The following is an 18,725-nucleotide window of genomic DNA, read 5'->3' as shown; positions in this document are numbered from 1 at the left end:
GTGTCATCTTTCTGTTTGTCCTAGTTATCGCTGTTTGGCACTTCTATACTGGAGAATGTTCCGACTCAAGAGAGACCATGCTGTAAAATATTCAAAAGCACTTATTGATTATTTCAAGGTATTTTCATGTTATATTACATTTTCAATTTGCTAATAATTATGTGAAATAATGTATCTTTTTTAAAAAGAGTAGTCCACTTAGACCCAATCCTACTCCCACTGGAGTTTTGACATCCACTGCTTCAGTGGAAGCTGTTAATTTCCAGTCTGCTGTTCTTTATTCACCAAAGCACATGCCTCTAATCTACAAAATGTATAACTTGCTGAAGGAAGTGAAGCTCACCATGTCCATGAAACTGACATATCCTGCCCATTTTCCAGTTTCTTGATTGTCTGATATGATTCATGATGCTCTGCAATGAATAGGTTTTACACCATTCACAACAGGAATCCACTTCAGGATGCACTTCAGGCTAGATTTGGGGACTTTGAGCTAGCTTCGTATTTGGAATAACTTGTAGAATTCCTATTTATGGACATCAGCATGTAAGAAAAGGCAAAGGGACAAATTCTTCTCTATGGTACTGGGCTGGAGTCCACATTGGCTTCAGTGGGAGTTGCATACAAGTATCTGTGGTCAGAATATATACCAGCTCGGCACACCTATGATTGCCTCCGCTATCTATATTGTTTTCTCCAAAGAGTCCCTTCAGTTCTCCACTCTCTCATAATAAAGTGTGCCATTTTATTTTTAAGATAGAAAGTCATTTGATTCTTAAAATTTCTTCCAAAGTGACAATATTTCATTGGAAAACATCTGGAAATCAAAACATTCCACATAGATCTATAATAGAGTTGGTCAAATATTTGGCCTACAAATATAATCTTTGTATTTCTAGATGAAAAAACAAAAATTGTTGGCTGCTGCTACCCTACAAGTCCTTTTTATATCCTGAGATATAAATCAGAGATCAGTGAGGGTATAAATGCTCAACAGTGCTGATTTTCTTTGGGGACCCTATGTAGTCATTTGGCTTGGGTATTTTAGTATATTTTTTAATTTGGAGGAAAGGGGAAAGAGCTTGTATCTTCCTATACATCAAATAGAAGTAAATTTTCAGCACAGATATTTTCATGACCAAATTATAAACCCATGAAAATAGACAGGAAAGGAGACAAATCTTTTACTATCAAAGTGAAATTGGTGTCACCAAAAGTGGATGTAAATCCTGAGTAATATTTAATTAAAACTGTTGTGTTTCTCTAATAATCATCTTTACTTTATTGATAAGAAATCAGTATATATTTTAATGCTGTAATCTGCCAATTCAAATAACATCTGTAGTAAAAATTGGAAATTCAGTCCCACAATCATGTGAAATGCTTCTTAAAAGAAGAAAGAGTGCTTTCTACAGAGAACAAAGGTGATGTTTATTCGTTATTATACTAACATAAAGGTCATAAAAAAAAGTGTGGGGGTTGTTTTGCAGGCATTCTGCTGGTATAATAATTCTATAGATTCTCATTCAAAAGTAAAGTAAAACATAAAAAATTGTTCATTTGTCAACTTTTGCAGTAGAAAACAAACCAATTCTAGACTTTCATATATTTGAGTCTCAAATCTTAGAAAATCATTTAACATGACACTCTAGCTGCATTAAAAATCTGTCAGATATACTGTCAAATAAGGAAACATCTCAAAATTTGTCACACATTTCCAGAGTAAATTAGATATCTCTTTCTTTTAAAAAAGAACAAATATTTAAATCTTCTTTTAAACTTTTTATTTCCATTTTCAAAAAAAAATAATAAAGCAGCGATTTTTAAGAAGTCACAGACATTTGGGAGTTAAAGATTTTTTAAGAACATGAGAGATTCCTTTTGGGTCGTGAAAGCAGAATAAAGCTCAGAGTAGAATCAGTGGTGAGGGAGAAGGAGCTGTAAGTTAGACTCAATTATGCTTTCTGAGAGCTACTTTCCTCCTCATACTGGTGTCCAACACAATATAAACTAAATAGGACATCGGCTATTTTAATGTACATTGTAAGTGTACCGTACCTTCTTCCAGCTCCTCGATGTGTAAATTACTTGTTCTTAGGGTACATCTAAATTACATCCCTCTTTCGACAGAGAGATGTAAATTAGGCACTTTGAAATTGCAAATGAAGCCAGGATTTGAATTTCTTGCACTTCATTTGCATAATCACATAATGGCGCTCTTTCAAAAAAGCGCTATTTTGAAAGTAAAACCGCGGTTCTTTCGAAAAGGGAAGGCTTTTTCGAAAGATCCTATAAACCTTGATCCTGTTAAGCCTTTCCTTTTCGAAAGAACTGCGTCTAGACTGCGGTTTTACTTTCAAAATAGCGCTTTTTCAAAAGAGCGCCATTACGTAATTATGCAAATGAAATTCAAATCCCAGCTTCATTTGCAATTTTGAAGTGCCTAATTTACATCTCTCTGTCGAAAGAGGGATGTAGTCTAGACGTACCCTTAGACTCTCTTACCCATCAGCATGATGGACCCTAAGTGGTTTTGAGGGAATCTAGCGGAATCTTAAATGGATCTCTGAAACCAAGGTGAGGACAGTCTGGTCTGGATGTTGGAGACAAGAGTCAGAGCCAGAATCAGGAGTCAAGAGTAGTATTGGGACAAGATAAGAGCAGGGCAGGAGCAGGACTAGGGACAACACTGGAATAAGGCCAGGTCTGGAGCAGGCTGAGTGCCGGGGAATCTGTCACCCCTATTGGGCAAAGGAGAGTTCCAAGGCATGAAGCAACATTGATCGATACTCAGCTGGTGTTGTGCCTCTGAGGCTTGTAGACCCACTCTGAAAGTCACCAGATCAGCTCCTTGTTTGTGGATTGGCTGGAGCCTAACACAGGACTGGCTCATCCCTGCATGTGGCTTAATCAGGCTCTGGTTCAGGGCAGACTCATTGCCTCATACTGAAAATAAGGGAGTCCCTCTGACATCACCCTTTGTTCCACCTCTCAATTTGACCCAGTGGACTTTATGGCATCAGGGGACTTGAATGCACTTTCCACACATATCACCTCTACTTTTTTGCACCCCATCTTTACATTCTCTTTGCTGACATTAATTTCGCAATCTGTTTAAATTAAAAGTTTGTACATTTTTTTGTTCCGTTTACAGAATTCATCAAAAGCTGCCCAGGCCCCATCTCCATGGGGTGCCAGTGGAAAGTAAGTTCACTCATCATACAGAAATTATGTCTGAATAGCAGTGAGAAATGGTGTTTGCTAACTTCTGCTATTTTCATGTTTATCCATGTCACCCTAACATGGCTATAATGTTCTGTTTCAGGAGCACAGGAACTCCATCCCCCATGTCTCCTAGTCCTTCTCCTGTCAGCTCTGTAGGGTCCCAGGGGAGCACTGGGGCCCCTTCTCCCTCTTCCACCATCAGCATTCCACAGCGTATTCATCAGATGGCAGCCAATCACGTCAGTATTACCAACAGCATCCTGCACAGTTACGACTACTGGGAAATGGCTGACAATCTAGCCAAGGAAAACAGAGGTATGTAATCTAACACACTAAAACCTGGTATATGTCTTTTAAAAACCTGCCAATAAGACAAAATATTGACCGACTTTGACCATGGTCCTAGTGAAAGGTTTACACTAAATCCTGGATTACAGAGGTGTATTCTTTACTCCTATTCATGGCCTGTCCCATAAATTAACATAAACGGTTTTATCAGCAGTCCTACTCAGAAAGAGGAAAATCTTACTCTACCTATAAAAAAACTTTTTCATCACCAGCATTCCCTCTAAGCTGCGGGGCAGCAAAGCTTCACAGATGAGTAATCAGCCCTTCCTCCCCACCCCAGTCAGTCAGCTGCCTGCACAGAGCCCTGAGCCTCTGACTGAGAGGGCCTGATTAATCACCTTTGAAGCTCTGCAGCCCTGCAGCTTAGAGGGAACAGTGCTCATCACTTCACTCTGGCATCCCGCAGCCCCTCTCACCCTTTTCCCCAGCGCTGTCTGCTTGGCCGCCAGGAGGAGAGTGTGGGGCTGCCCAGGCCTCGGAAAGCCTCCCCCTCCCCCTCTGACAGCCATGAGGATAGCGCAGGGCACACGAGGCCTGGGAGTGCCCCACCACCCCCTCCAGCAGCCAGGAGGAGAGCGCTGGGCACACAAGGCCTCAGGGCAAACCTCCTCCCCCTCCAACAACCTGTGCCAGGAGAGGGGGGTTTAAGGTTAGGCCGGTGGGGGGGAGAGAAAGGGTCCTGGCTGGCACAACTTGAGGGGGGCTGAAGAGGGAACCTGGACTGGAGCAACACCCACCCCTCCCTGGTGGCCAGGGGGAGAGCCAGGCCTGCCTATCCCCACAGAAAAAGGGTTGGTGAGTGTAGCAAGCAGTGGGCACCACTCCTTAGTATCACTAATTTCTCTTTCATTTGTCTCTCTAGCTCTCACCCTTTTCCAGGGATAGAGTCACAGATAAATGACAGCCAATCAGGAATTAAATTTATCTTTTGAGTTCATTTTAATTCTCCTTCACAGAATTGAAATATCTTGTGTCAGAGCTGTAGAAATGGCTCTTTTTGGTCTTTTGTTCTTATTTTGCAAGAGAAAACAAATCAAATGCACGGATGACAGTCTCTAGTGATGGTGACTGCTACATAGACTCATATTTTAGCATGTATAAGGCATTAACGTACAGCTGTAGCACTCAGTTGTCTGTGGACATGTAGGACACCTCCCCTCTGACTATGCAGAGCCTGTGCAAACATCTATGGTGTAAATCCCATTACTCTACCTTAGCTCTGACACGGACAATTAAATCGTAGATCATCATTACATGGCAACTGGATAAACATGCAAGGCTAGGTTCTGTTCTGATCACATGAGGGTTTGAAGGTTGGTGGGGGAATAGCAGAGTTTCACCTCCTGTCTGTGGCTTAGGTAAGCAGCATGGATGCTCCTTGCCTATGCTATTCTGTCAGGCCCTATAAACTACAGCTGGCCCCTGCTTGGCATAGCTCTTGCAGGAGCAGTGCCTCCTGGGACTTTCTCAATTATCACTTCCTCTAGAATCCACCTTCAGTGGTGTGGCAGCAATAGCATAAGAAATATAGCTACAGGCTGAATTCATTTCCACTTATGTACATCATGAATTTTAGGCAGCTTCCCTTGTTCACCTCCTCCAGCATCATGGAGCCACATGGCATCAAGATTCAAAAGGGCCTGCATGACATGAGGATTCAAACATGCCAGAGGGTAGGATCACCTCCCATCTCCTCCAAGTTCTGACTTCCCTCCACATACAGACTTAGACAGGACGAAGGTGTCAATAGTTTTTACTTAGTCCATCTTCAGGCAAAGTTCCCTCATGGTTTAAATAGAAGTTTACCTGAAAATTATCTCAAGATTTGGCCTACCCTCACCCATATAGTTTCATTTTGAAAAGTGTTTAGGTCACGATAATTTGTGTATTTGAACTATAAATTATGTCTTTTTTTTAAGGATGCCACTGGCAAGTAACTCTTTTACACATGGTCTCAATAAGTGACAATGAAAGAAAGAATCAAGGAATTAGCTGTTTAATTTTTAAAATGAAATTGTTGGGAATACTCTGTTCATTGACCATAGAAGCCTTCAATAAGCCCATTAACCCTAAACTTTTTTTTTTTTTTATAAAATATACAGTGGGATTTAATTGGTTAATAATAGCTGTTACCTAGTGATAAATAGAAATGTGACTTTCAGTATTCTCATGCTTAATATTTTTCCATAGAATTTTTTAATGACTTGGATGCATTGATGGGACCTGTCACCCTACACAGCAGTATGGAACATTTAGTTCAGTACACTCAGCAAGGACTTCACTGGGTACGGAATAGCGCTCATGCAAAAGACTGTGTGCCATTCAAATGAACTATATAATCTCCCATGGACAATTCAGTTATTCTGGACACTGTGCTACAGAAATAATCCACCATAGCATTGACCCAAACAAAGGTGAATATTTCCTCAATGTTGAACAATGTTTTTTCAGAGTGTGGGCATATATGTGTGTATACAGCTATATCTCTTCAAAATGCATTGTTCCATAGCAATCTCCAAACATCCTCGTACCCTGGACTGAACTGACCACAGATGTCTTAATAAACATACATATTTCCTATACCCGTGCTTAGAAAAAACTCAGAAACCAAAATCTTAGGGGTTAATTGAACCAAGTGCAATAAACACAATGGCTCCTAATCAGGAACGCACTTAAGTGTGTGTTTAACTGTAATCATGTGCTTAAAAGCAATTACTTCAGTAAAATTTAAGCATGCACTTAGGTGCTTTCCTGAACTGAGGACAATGAGAGGCTGATGGGCCGTTTGGCAGCTCCATAGAACTTTCAGTGCGAGTGCACCCCCTCTCTCCTAATTCCTAATTGGGGTGTATGGATGAATTGTGTAGTCTGAAAAAATGTGGAGCGAGAACGCATTAACTTTTGTGCAATAAGTTTCAATAGCTTGCATTGTTGTTGTTTTTAATTTCTCATTCTTTTAAATCGCCTTACTTCCTGTTCAGCTTCTTTTAATCAACATTATTATCAAGGAAACAGCCTGAAAAATGGAAGTATTGGTAACAAGAAACTAGAAGAGAGTCTGGAAAATTGGACTGTCATTACAGGAAAGAAGTTAAAACAAAAATACTGCAACCCAGTTAGCAAAGTCCATTTATTGCATATACACACACATCTGTAACATTTATTTGCTTTGTGCACTGAGGCTTCACCTTACTGGCTCTGGCTTTGATATCTCTTCCATCTTAAAGTAGCTTGTTTGCAGTTTCTTGTAGGCTGTATCATGCCATTACATGAAATTCCCTTTATCTTGGAAAGCTGGGTTTGCTGCTCACCAGACTAAGCACTGTGTCCTATCATAATCCTCTCACTCTTCATGCATAATCCTCAACTAGGCTTTAATGTTTCTTGATTTATGGGGTGTTTTCAGACCCTGTTGACAGGCTGTGTCTTTTGTGCCAAGGGAATTAATTCTGAAGTAATTGCAGTTTAATTTGGATCCGCTGAGGTCATGGCCAGTTCATAACTAATGTGTTGTGCATTTTTATTCTTGGTTAATTTCATTTTCACTCATCTGGAAACATTTGATTGTTTTTATCTGAAATGTAATTTTATTGGTTATTTTGCACCCAGCTCTATTGCTGTTACTCATGCATGTAGCTACAAAACCTTCCATTGGATCACACAAATAAGAGCCAATAAATGTCTGTCTTCACTGCTACATTCTATTCAGATGTATCTCAACATTAATACGATGCTGGTGCAAAAAAATCACCAATAGCAGTTACATATCAAGAAAGAAAAATAGCCACTTTTGTAGTTGCCTTATATACTGTAATATCCATCTCTGATGCATTGTATTTAAAACTGTATATTGGATAATTTTGCCAGAGGCAGATTAAGGTTTGCTGGGGCATTGGCCCTTCCTACCCTTTCTACCTGTGGTCCTGCCCCCATTCTGCCCCCTCCACATGTGACCAGCCCACAGCCCTACCTTTGTCTGCCTTTTCTCCAGGCCCTGCTCTTGCTTCAGCCCCGGTCCACACCATTTCACTGCAGCCCCAGGACTGGAGAAGCTCTGCCCCCACACCACAGACCCAGACCACAGAGAGAGTGAGAGCTTTCCCAGTCCTGAGGTGCAGCAGGTAGCAAGAGTTCCTCCAGTACCAGAACCACAGACAGGCTTCCACTGCCAGCCTCTGGCTTCTGTTGGGAAAGGGTCAGAGGGTGCTAGGAGTGTCCCCTGGCTCCTGCCAGGGATGGGGCCAGGAGGCGCTGGAGGCTTCCTCTGTGGTCAACCAGCTTCTGCCGGGATTGGGAAGCACTGAGGGCTTCCTTCACTGCCAAGCCTGCCTTGCCTGCCTGGCACTGCCGCTGGAATGAGGGGCATGGGGTTGCAGGCATGGGGTTTCCCCACTGCTGCGCCCTGCGCTGCTGCCAGAGAACAGGGTCAGGGATACCAGAGGGCTTCCCCTGCTGCTGCCCTGCCCAGCGCTGCTACCTAGGAGTGGTCAGGGTACGGGGGCTTTCTCCACCTGCCCAGGGCTTCACAGCCCCCATAGTTAGCCAGGGCCCCTGAGCATTCATCCGATAGGCCCAGTGGTAAATCTGCTGTTGGATTTAGCTTGTTACCCATTGTCTTACCATACATCTTTTAATGTGGTATGTCGACACTACCACTACAGATGTAATGTCCTGTTAGTAGTTACGCATGCACTACCTTTGATCAAGCTAACACATCAAATGTAGCAGAGGAGCAATCCCAACTGAGAACCCCAGTAATACTCTGGCAGCTAGCCCACTCTGCCATGGCTACTGCTATCTTTGGTGTACAAGCTCCAACAAAGCAAGTGAATACATCTATCTGAGCTGGGAATTATACATCCAGCTGCAGTGCAGACACACCCCATGTCATGTCCAGATTTCACTTTGCTTGTTGCCTGTTGGAAAAGAAATAATGCCATGTTGCCTGTTGGAAAAGAAATAATGCCAATAGTTCAGTTACAGTTGTTGGAATATAACTTAATCAGTGCTTCTCTGATTATTACCTGCCTGATGTCTGCTTGTGAGAGTCTGCTGGTGATTTCCTAGATGAAGAAGTGATTTAAATTATCTTAACACTGTGAGTAATTTGGTTCTATTCAGATACCTGTGTGAGAATTTCTGTCCAAGCAGACAAGTTAGATTTGCCTCTGCTTTCTTTGGTGGTTGCTTTAACATTTGTCGTGTGTGTGTGTGTGTGTGTGTGTGTGTGTGTGTTTGGGAATTATCATCTCTAATTTATGCTGGTTAAATTTAGAAACTTATATTTCTTGCCTTACGCAGATTTTAATGTGGCATTGGCATTTCATGTAAGGAACTTTGAATCATAACCCTTCCGCTATGACTGGGGATAATTTTTTGGAATTTCTTTGGCCACAATATATATGGCAATTTTACAGAAATTCAGGAAAAGTTAATGTCCTGTCATTGTAACATGTTTCCTGACTCCTAAGGGTTTCTTGGATATTTGTGCCCTGTCTTGTAAAGACGCGTTTATGCTGAATCCTTCCAGCTAAAATACACATCAAAGGCCATGGAAATGGTACATTGATTGTAGTTTTTGTGCTGGAATTACTTATGCTGAGCTCATGTAAACAGAAGAAACTCCATTGAAATCAACAGAGCAGGACCCATGTAGCCCAACAGAGAACTAGACTTCTGTCCACAATGCTCCTTACAGCTGGTCAGTTTGATGTCTTAGAGCATGCTCTTCAGCCACAGACATGTGTTTCATTTGTACAGTCTGCTTTTTGTCATGATTGCTGCTCTTTAAATAATTACAGATTCATGTAGTATGAATGACATCCAAAGACACTTCATTTCATTCAATTGGGGCCTGATCCTGATCAGTGCTGTGGGGCCTCAGGATCTGATCCAGCAAAGTCCTTAGTACAAGCAACACTTTAAGTACATTAGTCGTCCCATTGATTTCAGTGTGAGCTGAGGCTTCTGAGCACGTTGCGAGATCAGGCCCTCAGAGACCGCCCTTATTTTGCTAGCCACTTGCAAAGTCATGCCTTGTTTGTTTTAACTCATTGTTTCAAGTCCATGCACGTGATAAAGGTTCTCTTCTCTTGTATTAGAGATATCATTTCTATATTTCAGAGGTGAAGATGTCAGATGGTACAAACCCCACTCAAAAGTGAGATTATGCCTGGAGAGAGAGGTTTGGTAAAAATCAGAAATTTCTGAATGTGACAGATAGCTACTCTGCCAGCTGAAGAGCACAAATCCACTGAAATAGTATCCAGTAAAATGTGTGCCACAGTTGGACACAACAATGGCAGTACAATAAGGTTGTTTTTGCATTCAAAATGCCCTGAGGCGCTCTGAGATATTCACACTTAGGCCCTGGTCCTGTAAGATACACACCAGGGAGTGCAAGGATGAGCGGAAGATATGCATAGGTTCAGATATGGCTGAACACCGAGCATAGTCATCCATCTTATGTGGCGATAAATCCCAAGCCCGTTCCATAGTCCCCTCTTAATTCTAAATATCACAGGGTTTAACATGAAGGGGCATAGGCAGATGTTGGGCATATCTGAGGAGACATGGTATTCCCTGTATGCACAGTTCCTCTCAGATATTTAGTCCCCTAACTCCCATTTATTTCCATGGGAATTAAGTACCTTGGAGGATCTGGACCGTATCCCTCAGGATGCAAAATTACTGCTTATCTGGGCTTTCCTTTTGCTACTAGAAGTAACTTGGCACCCTGGGAAGCAGTAGTCACATTAATGCAGAATCAGATTCCCTGCTCTCCCAGTACAGCTCATTGCTTTTCACCTGTCACTTATACATGCAGAACACTTCATCTGTCCTGTACAGAATCAAGCCCTCGGTGTCAATATGCACCCATCCCTGTACACTTTATATCAAAATTATGAAAAAGCCCTATCAGTACAAAGGATATTACTAGTGTCTCCCATTGATCGAGTACATGTCACTGAATGGCTGTATCACCTCAGAAGAGCAGTAATTGTTATCAAGATAATGTGTGCAGCTAATTGATTTGTAAGACTCTCACCTTGGCAATGGTGCAGTAGTATCTCTTTCGTAATACCAATGTTCACCCATTTTTCATGGCTGTGATATAAATCTGCATCACTAAAATGCCAGGATATTTTTTAAGACGACATTCTCTTAGATCTGGCTAATCTGTGCTTAGTTTATCTACTCAAGAGACTTTACTAGTCACCAGCCTTAATGCATATACAGTATTGAGTGACTGAGTCACAGTGTTTAATCCTAATGAAACTGGAATTTGCAAATTGACTTGGATTAACTGTGTCTGCTACTGCTAGGTTATAGATGTGACATTAAATGATTATGGTTTTAAACAAAAGAGGTTGAATTTTATGTAAAGAACAGTGACTGGATTCCTTAATCTTTTTAGAAGATTTTTTAAATAACATGTTGTCAAAGTAATATGTTTTTTAACTTTCCTAGAATTTCGGAAGGGTTGCTGGTTCATGGTCATAGCTGTGTTAATGACATTTCCCTTCTACACTCTGTCTAGCCTTTACATAATCTGCTTAATACTTAATATGTCAAAAAAGAAATGTTTCTTTTTCAGAATGATTGCCAGCACTCTCCTCCCCCAGTTCAGTTGAAAGCCCTCAGACTAAAGAATAAAATCTCCTTGCACATGCTGACCCCATACAAATAACAATGATGGAATGAATTTCTTACACGGAAGACAGAAGTATGGCTGGCACAGATGAAAAATGTCTTTCCTTTTGATAAATTTTTTGTTATGCAATGAATTCAAACTCTTTCCTTACTTATATGGAGAGAATTATCTGACCTGCATCATCTCAGCAAAAACCAAAATCATGGCAGTGAGTCTCAGAATCCACATCAAGTGACTCAGCTTCATGGAGTGAACGTTATGGGCAGTGGTGCAGACATCTGGAGCCGGGGCTCTGGGAACTTCCTCCTTAACATGTGGGGGAGGAGGCCTGCTGTGTAGATGTACCCAGTGAAGTCTAGGGCAAAATTTCCTTCAACAGAGCCAAGATTTCACACTATTTATCAGTTAACGTGTTATAAGCTGTTTACAAGATCATTGGGAAAATCTTCCCATACGCCTGGATAATCCACCCGAGATCTGAAATTCCCCACAGTTTTTACCCATGATTCTCTCAAGAAAGCATTGTTTGTCACACAATCTATGTCTACACAACAGAGCTTTTTTGGAAAATGGTTTTTTTTCCGAAAAATCTTCACTTACGTCCACGCTACAATTGCGTTCTTTCGAAAAAAAAGTCAAAAGAACAGAGGGGTTTTTCCAACATTGGTAAACCTCTTTCTATGAGGAATAAGCCTTTTTCCAAAAGAGCTCTTTCGGAAAAAGGCATGTGTGGACGGGGAAGAGGGAGTTCTTTAGAAAGAAGAGGAAAGAGGAAAAAGCACAGCTGCCCTGGTGGCCACTCTGTCCGTAGCAAACACAGCTTAAATGTGAGATAGTGTCCATTCAGTGTGGATGCTATCTTTCAAAAAAGCGATCTGCTTTTTTGAAAGATCACTTTGGCAATGTGGATGCTGTCTTTTGGAAGAAGTTTTTTTGGAAGATCTCTTCTGGAAAATCTGCTTCCAAAAGAAGCCTGCAGTCTAGACGTAGCCACAGAAAGAAGTCGGGGTCCCCCCACCTCTTTTACATGGGGATATTAGATATCTCCCATATCGTCCCTTTGCCTCCTTTCTGCCATCTGATCCCAGCAACTGCTTCTAACCCCTGGATGTTCCCATGTGTCCAGAGCTTTCCCTACAGAGACTGACTCGAAACCCATCCTCAGAGTGGGGGTTGCACAGCACAGAGGGGAAAGTAGTGCAAGTAATCATGGACTCCATCCATTAACTTACACAGCTTTTCCCGGCAGGGCTAGCCAGGGCAAACTCAGAGGAACATGCCAGCCTCTCTCCACTTCCAGCTCTGTGGAAATCGAATTCCACAGAGCTCCCCAGAAAAGGCATTTATGGGGTCAAGAGGAGTGTCCAAGAGGTGGCATTTCCTCCAAGGGCACAGGCTCCTTTCTGTGCATGAACACAGAGGGGGACAAAGTGCTGACGTTTCCCAATGTGTAAAATGGGGATGCTAATAAGTCAAGTTTTGTAAAGCACTTTGCAATTTTCAGGTGGGAGGTGCTACAGAAGTGCTCAGCCTTGTAAAATGTTGAGCCATATGAGTGAATTTCACTCCTGGGCAGTGGAGCTAATACATCACTTACATCTCAAAATAGGTTCCCTTCACACTCACAAAATAGGATTGAATTGTGGCATAAGCTATGTGGGGCCTTTGCATAGGAGTGAATTACACCCTGTATAAAAATGCCAAATATTATTAGCATTACTAGCTAGTTTCATTTGGATCAAAAATAGCATGAAGACATACATTCTTGACATATTTATATTTTTGATCTTAGTAGAAACCAAGCCATACTAACAAACGTAAATAGGACAAAAAAAGTTAACCAAAATAACTGTCTGTCCTTCAAAATGTTCAAATGGACTTTTAATTTCTCTGTGTCAGTTTGTCCTTCCCTGAAAGAAATATTTTTCAGTACTTACGGTCTTTAACCAATAACATCATAAATGCTCAGATTGTTTGTTTTCCCAAATCCCCAGCTTCCCGTTACTCTCAGTCCTAGCCTGAATGTTGTCTTTCAGAGCAGTGCCTTGCAGAATGGACTAATCTCTTTATTTGGCATAAGAAAAATTATGTAACTCTCACAAAATATTTCCATCTGTCCATGAGTCATCTGAGCTAATTGGTATGGCAAGTCAATTAGGGATACATTTTCAGCATAATGCACAGGGAGTTAGATTCCCGACTTCCATTAACGTTAATGAGAATCCCAGGGTTAAATGCCCAGGCTCCACATTACCAATTTCCTTCTAAAGGTCAATAGCAAAACACTTTGATTCTGAGGAATAAATACCAGTCATATCAGCAATGGACACTCTATTACTGCTCAAACCTCAGTAAGCAGAAGAGATTATAAACTGATGTGCCTCTCTAGCTGCTGATGTTATTGGTGTTGCTTAAAAATCCAACCATATTAGTCTTCCTTTTCTTAGCAAGATCATTTTTCATAGTTTTCCCTGGGGTGGTCTCTTCTACCTGCAACTCTGGACTCATCATCCCAAGAGATCTTAGAAAGAAAACTTTTCCTATGGGAGGAAATTAGTAAGGTTACATTTCCCCACAGAAAAGTAATTGTTTACTCTTTTCTGTTCTGTTATTGAAAGATGTGTTTTTAATAAGCACTTTCACCCCATTGCCTGGATTATTATACCTGCCTACATCCTGTTACAAAACAAGCAGATTTTCAATTTGCATAGAGCACTGTCTGAAGACACCAGGGCTTCTAGTGTCTCCCTAAAAACATACACCCCAATGAATTAATTCATTCTGTTCCCTACTCTGAGCCTCCCAGCAATTAATTTTGCTTCACCTCAGCCCCCCATAATCTCCCCCCCCCCCCCCCAGCACAGCTCCACTTCTCCTGCAGCACCAGAGATTTTCTTCACATTTTCCAGGCCTTGGGCTGCAAGGATAAAGAGAAGAAAAGGGGAGGAACCAGCATATCATCCTCAAGAAGAGAAGGGGGAAGAGGGAGCAGAGCCTCTCTGAAACGCTGAACTATTTCTGTTCCCCTTTCCTTCTCAGTCCCTTTGTATCACCTTTTCCCTCTAGCTCTACCAAAAAACTTTGGTTCTCTCCTGAGGAGAAAGAGAGAGCTTGGCTTGTCACATGCAAAAGTTCTGATTGGTTGCCCCTCTCCAGGAGGCAGGGAAATGTTGAAGGAGGGGTTCCCTGCAGAGCTGTAGAAGGGACTGAAATCCTCAGAATTGGCAAGGCTGGATACTCCATGTGATATTGCAGGCACTGTAGTCAGGAAGATTGAGGTGATACCTCCACCACCTAACACACATACATGGGCTTGCCTCGTGCCATGATTTTTTCTTAAATAGACATTGCTATTTTATGAATCTGCACAAAGATCACTGGACGTTGCCTATGCAAAGACTTATTATTTTATGTCTTAGATGTCATACATTCCGCATCATGAATTCTCAGCAAGATTAAACAAAAAGATAAAGAGGAATGGGAGTCCAACTTTAAATACAAAGGGACTAATTCTGTATCTGCAGTGATTGTGGAATTTCCATAGACATCAATACACGTCCTGTGTTGCAGAATGAGGTTCAGATAACTTTGGGAACTAGGATGTTATGAAAAATTGCAAAAATACATATAAAAAGTAAATACCTTTTTGCTTGATGTTTTCAAGGGCATTCTCAAATATACTAGACATAGGTCAGTTTTGGAATAAGTGAGCACAAATCCAGTGAGATTAGTAGTTACGCCCAGGCTGAATGTGAGCCTTGATGCCATTAAGGTGACTATGTGTTGCAGTTTAGCAATGTAGGGCTAGTACACTATTTCTTCATACATGTACACCTTGCTTTCTATAAACAGGTCAAGAAGCTTTTGTGTGAGCCATAAAAAAAAGATTTGGGCTATTTTCATCACAGACCTGTATTATGTGAATTCTGGTACTCTATAACTGAGATGTACATTGCATCTTTTTATGGAAACTGAGAGGCATGTTTTGATTCATCATGCAGCACATGAGCACAAACCCAGCTGGACAAAACTGTGAGTTTCTCCTTGCTGAACAACTGAGCATTAATGGTGGGCTCTACATGATCCTTATAGCACTCCAATTCAAGTCAATAGAAGTTTTGTGTACAACTAACAGCTAGAACATGGCCTTCAGATTTTAATATTTTGTGAATTAATCTTTGTATGTAGTTCCATTAAATACTGGCCATACTAGATTCATTTAAACCCACTGTTGGAAAGTATGGCTGTTAAAACATTCAAACTTCACTTACATCAGTTTTCTTCTTGTTCCTATATTTACTATTATGATTAATTAACATTTGTATTGCAGTGGTGCCTATGGGCTTCAACCACGTCAGGATCTCTTTGCATTAGGCAGTGGTAAAGATAGAGGGAATGACAGTGCCTACCCCCCAAAGAGCCTCCATTCTGAAAAATAATACATTACAGGTGTATGAGACAAACAAGTAAATGGGAGGGAGCGAGGATAACAAAAACAGGATGCTTTAACATAGACTGGCTGTATGTGCAATTTTTAAACCAATCTGTAGCAATAATCACAGTAGCAGTAACTTTCCTGTCTGTTATGTTAACTAATGGTAGAACCAGTCTGTAACTGATAGTGGCTGTCTGACCTAGTTGTACAGTCTCCTGTTTTATGACTAGAATTATTTTTGTACCCAGATGTAGAGAGCGTAATTCCAAATCTCATTTATGCCAACTGTGAGCAAATTCCTGTATATCATAATATTATTAGAATCAATATCAGTTTAGCTCTGCTCCTATAAATGTTGGTTTATGTGTCTCTCCAATGGTGCTCTAGTTTTGTACTGGAGCCATCACCCAGACAGCCAAAGCAATACTGCAGCAAATTTCAAGAGAGCATTCTGGACTTTACATTTTTTAGTACCTACACAACATAAGTACCACCCCTCCACATGTCCCTGTATAAAAGGCAATATTGTTTACACAACTGAACAATTTAGTAAATGGGAATATTCTGTACAGTAATTTATGCTGTAAAATATGTACATATATCCTTGTAGCATTCATGAATGGTTTGAATTGCTTTATTTATTAGATCAAGTGGCATTTTCTCCTCATTCTAGAATACTTTAAATTATTTTTTCTGATGGATTAATTTTTGACTATTTGCCGCTACATTTTGACCCAATTATGAAAAAAATATGATTTACGGTAAATAGCTATTTTTTTACATTTAAGTAGAAATAGTAAATTGACTGTCCATCCAAATAATATATATCTGATTATGACTAAAAGTAAAAATCAAATACTCGTATCTGTGTATTATAGTATATAATAGAAATCATGTGCCACATGTGATTAATATGAACAGCAAGAGCTTTAGTAGCTTTCATATGCTCCATTTTTTCCTCTCTGAGACCAAAAACAATAAACCATTTAATCTCAAATGATCCTCAAGAGAGCCCTATTTTCATTTCTTCCTCGGGCATAACTCTCATTGGTTTCAGTGGGAATTTTGTCTAGTAAACATGCAACATAGGGACCTCGAAAAATTAATGTCTTGCTTCTGAACATTGCTTGTTCTTGGTAGTCATTCAGTTTTTTTTTTTTTTGTAAGAAATATAAAGTAACTACTACATCTGTACCATCCAGTAACTCTCTCTTTTCATGCTGTAAAAGGGAGGCATGGGGAAAAAATTACATTAATAAACAACTGTATTTGTTCCATTTCAATGGCTAAAATAGGAAACTTTTTAAGTGTATCAGTTCCATTTCAGGCTAAAACAAAACAAAGGGTTTTTTTGGATTTCCGTTGCTTTACACAATTCAAGTTCAAATGTACAAAAATTATGAATTCCTTGACAAGTTGTTTTACTATTTGGAGATTTTGCTGTTTCTACAGTTAATTTGAAAGTCACGTAGCACAGTTTCTGGAATGATGAAAAATCCTACTGTAATGTAACAGAATGAGCCTTAAGGATTTGTAAGAATAAGCACTTTTATATTAAAAAGTAAATATTAATTCATCAGTAAGATTACTTTTTTAATGTGACAATAAACCATGAAATCAACATCCTTCTCTCTCAATTTTGTCTCAGCTGTCTTTCTTACACATTTTTCAGAGTGAAAAAATACCATATTTTATGTTTTTTGCTTAGCAGTATGATCATCTGTATTACTGATTAAGATTTGTACCCTTGTCCACGCTTCAGATAGAGATGAAGTCATTTGAAATTATGGTGTGAATAAAGACATTTTCAAGTGGGTCATCATGTTAACAAGGAAGTGGAAATGAAGCTGTGTGATCTCCCAAAGGAAAAAATACTTTAAAATGCAACTACTTTTTTGGTGGGAGGGGGATTTGAGGCGGAGGGGGTTAGGATGGGAGATTGGATTTGTTTATAGAGTGAGGAGCATGGTGAACAAATAATCAATCTCAAGTTTTTAGCAAGTTACATTTCATTTAGATTTAAGGATGCAAGAGCTATTAATGGCTCCGTTCCCTGCTGAAACTTGTAGTGGGAGGTGGAGTTGTACTATCCCTATCATGGACTAAGGAAAGGCTACCCGCAAAGAGATGATGGCAGTCTACAGCTACAGATTAGCAATGTGATATATGTACAACAAAGGCTAAAGTAAATCAGCCCTTTCACTGATCATTTAACTGGTGCCTACTGTCTTCCCAGCATTTGGTTACCCTCCCATGGAAACTTTTCTGGAACTGGTCCTTTAAATTTGGCAGAGCCCTTACATGGCCATTTTGGCAGAGCCCTTACATGACCATTGTGCAAGCCCTCACTGCTGGCTGGTAAGTAGTTCTGGTTTGCCTTTCCTACTGAGGAGGAAATAATATGATCTCACAAGCAACATGTGTGTTGGAAAGGGAAACATCTGGCCCTACCACCTGGCTGCTGGTGGATGGGTGCTGGCAGAAAGAAGCTGTACTGTGGGAGGTAGCTGGGCAAGAAGCAAGAAAGAGCAACAGACGGAGTAGTTGGTCCCTGAAGCTGGCAGTCAGGAGTTCAAATAATTTTCCCAGCAGACTATCCATAGAGGGAAATACTAGCTCAGGGATATCATGGGCAACAAAAAAATAGTATGTAGCATACATGTGTACACCAGATAAACAAGTTTTATACTTTGCAATTACACGACTCATGAACTGGTATGACAGAGACGCTTTTCTATTAATCTTCACACAAAGAAAATCTAGTAGTTATGAGCTGATCCCACCACCCAGATATACCTTTGTCCATTGTACATGGGAGGGCGTGTTCATCTGGGCCAGGCTTCTCAGGTAGGGTTGCCAGGTGTCCGGTTTTGAACTGTACAGTCCACTATTTGAGCTTTCTGTTCGGGAAACAAATTGAGAAAATAGAACTGTCCAGTATTTTCTAAATAAGATGTAATGTAGATTGTGATGTAATGTCAAGTGTGTCCAGTATTTTTGTTGAAACCATCTGGCAACCCTATTCTCGGGCTTCTGTCACAGAGGCCAGGTGGTTCCCAGAAG

General features: G+C 40.6%; 1 protein-coding gene across 7 annotated transcripts in view; it reads left to right on the top strand.

Moving 5' to 3' along the window:
• Positions 1-17,283, top strand: part of AFF3 (ALF transcription elongation factor 3) — a 561,437-nt gene extending 544,154 nt beyond the window's left edge. For all 7 annotated transcript variants that reach the window (XM_075916945.1, XM_075916939.1, XM_075916954.1 and 4 more), the window contains 4 exons: positions 25-118; positions 3,155-3,204; positions 3,326-3,540; positions 5,764-17,283. In XM_075916945.1, coding sequence (XP_075773060.1) covers positions 25-118; positions 3,155-3,204; positions 3,326-3,540; positions 5,764-5,903 — 499 coding nt within the window. In that variant the 3' untranslated portion in view covers positions 5,904-17,283. The remainder of the gene's footprint in view (positions 1-24; positions 119-3,154; positions 3,205-3,325; positions 3,541-5,763) is intronic.
• The last annotated feature ends 1,442 nt before the right edge of the window (positions 17,284-18,725 follow it).

Source organism: Pelodiscus sinensis, chromosome 1, assembly GCF_049634645.1.
Source record: "Pelodiscus sinensis isolate JC-2024 chromosome 1, ASM4963464v1, whole genome shotgun sequence".
Lineage (NCBI taxonomy): Eukaryota > Metazoa > Chordata > Testudines > Trionychidae > Pelodiscus > Pelodiscus sinensis.
The sequence above is the reverse complement of the archived record's forward strand: the minus strand, read 5'-3'. Positions and strand labels throughout refer to the sequence as shown.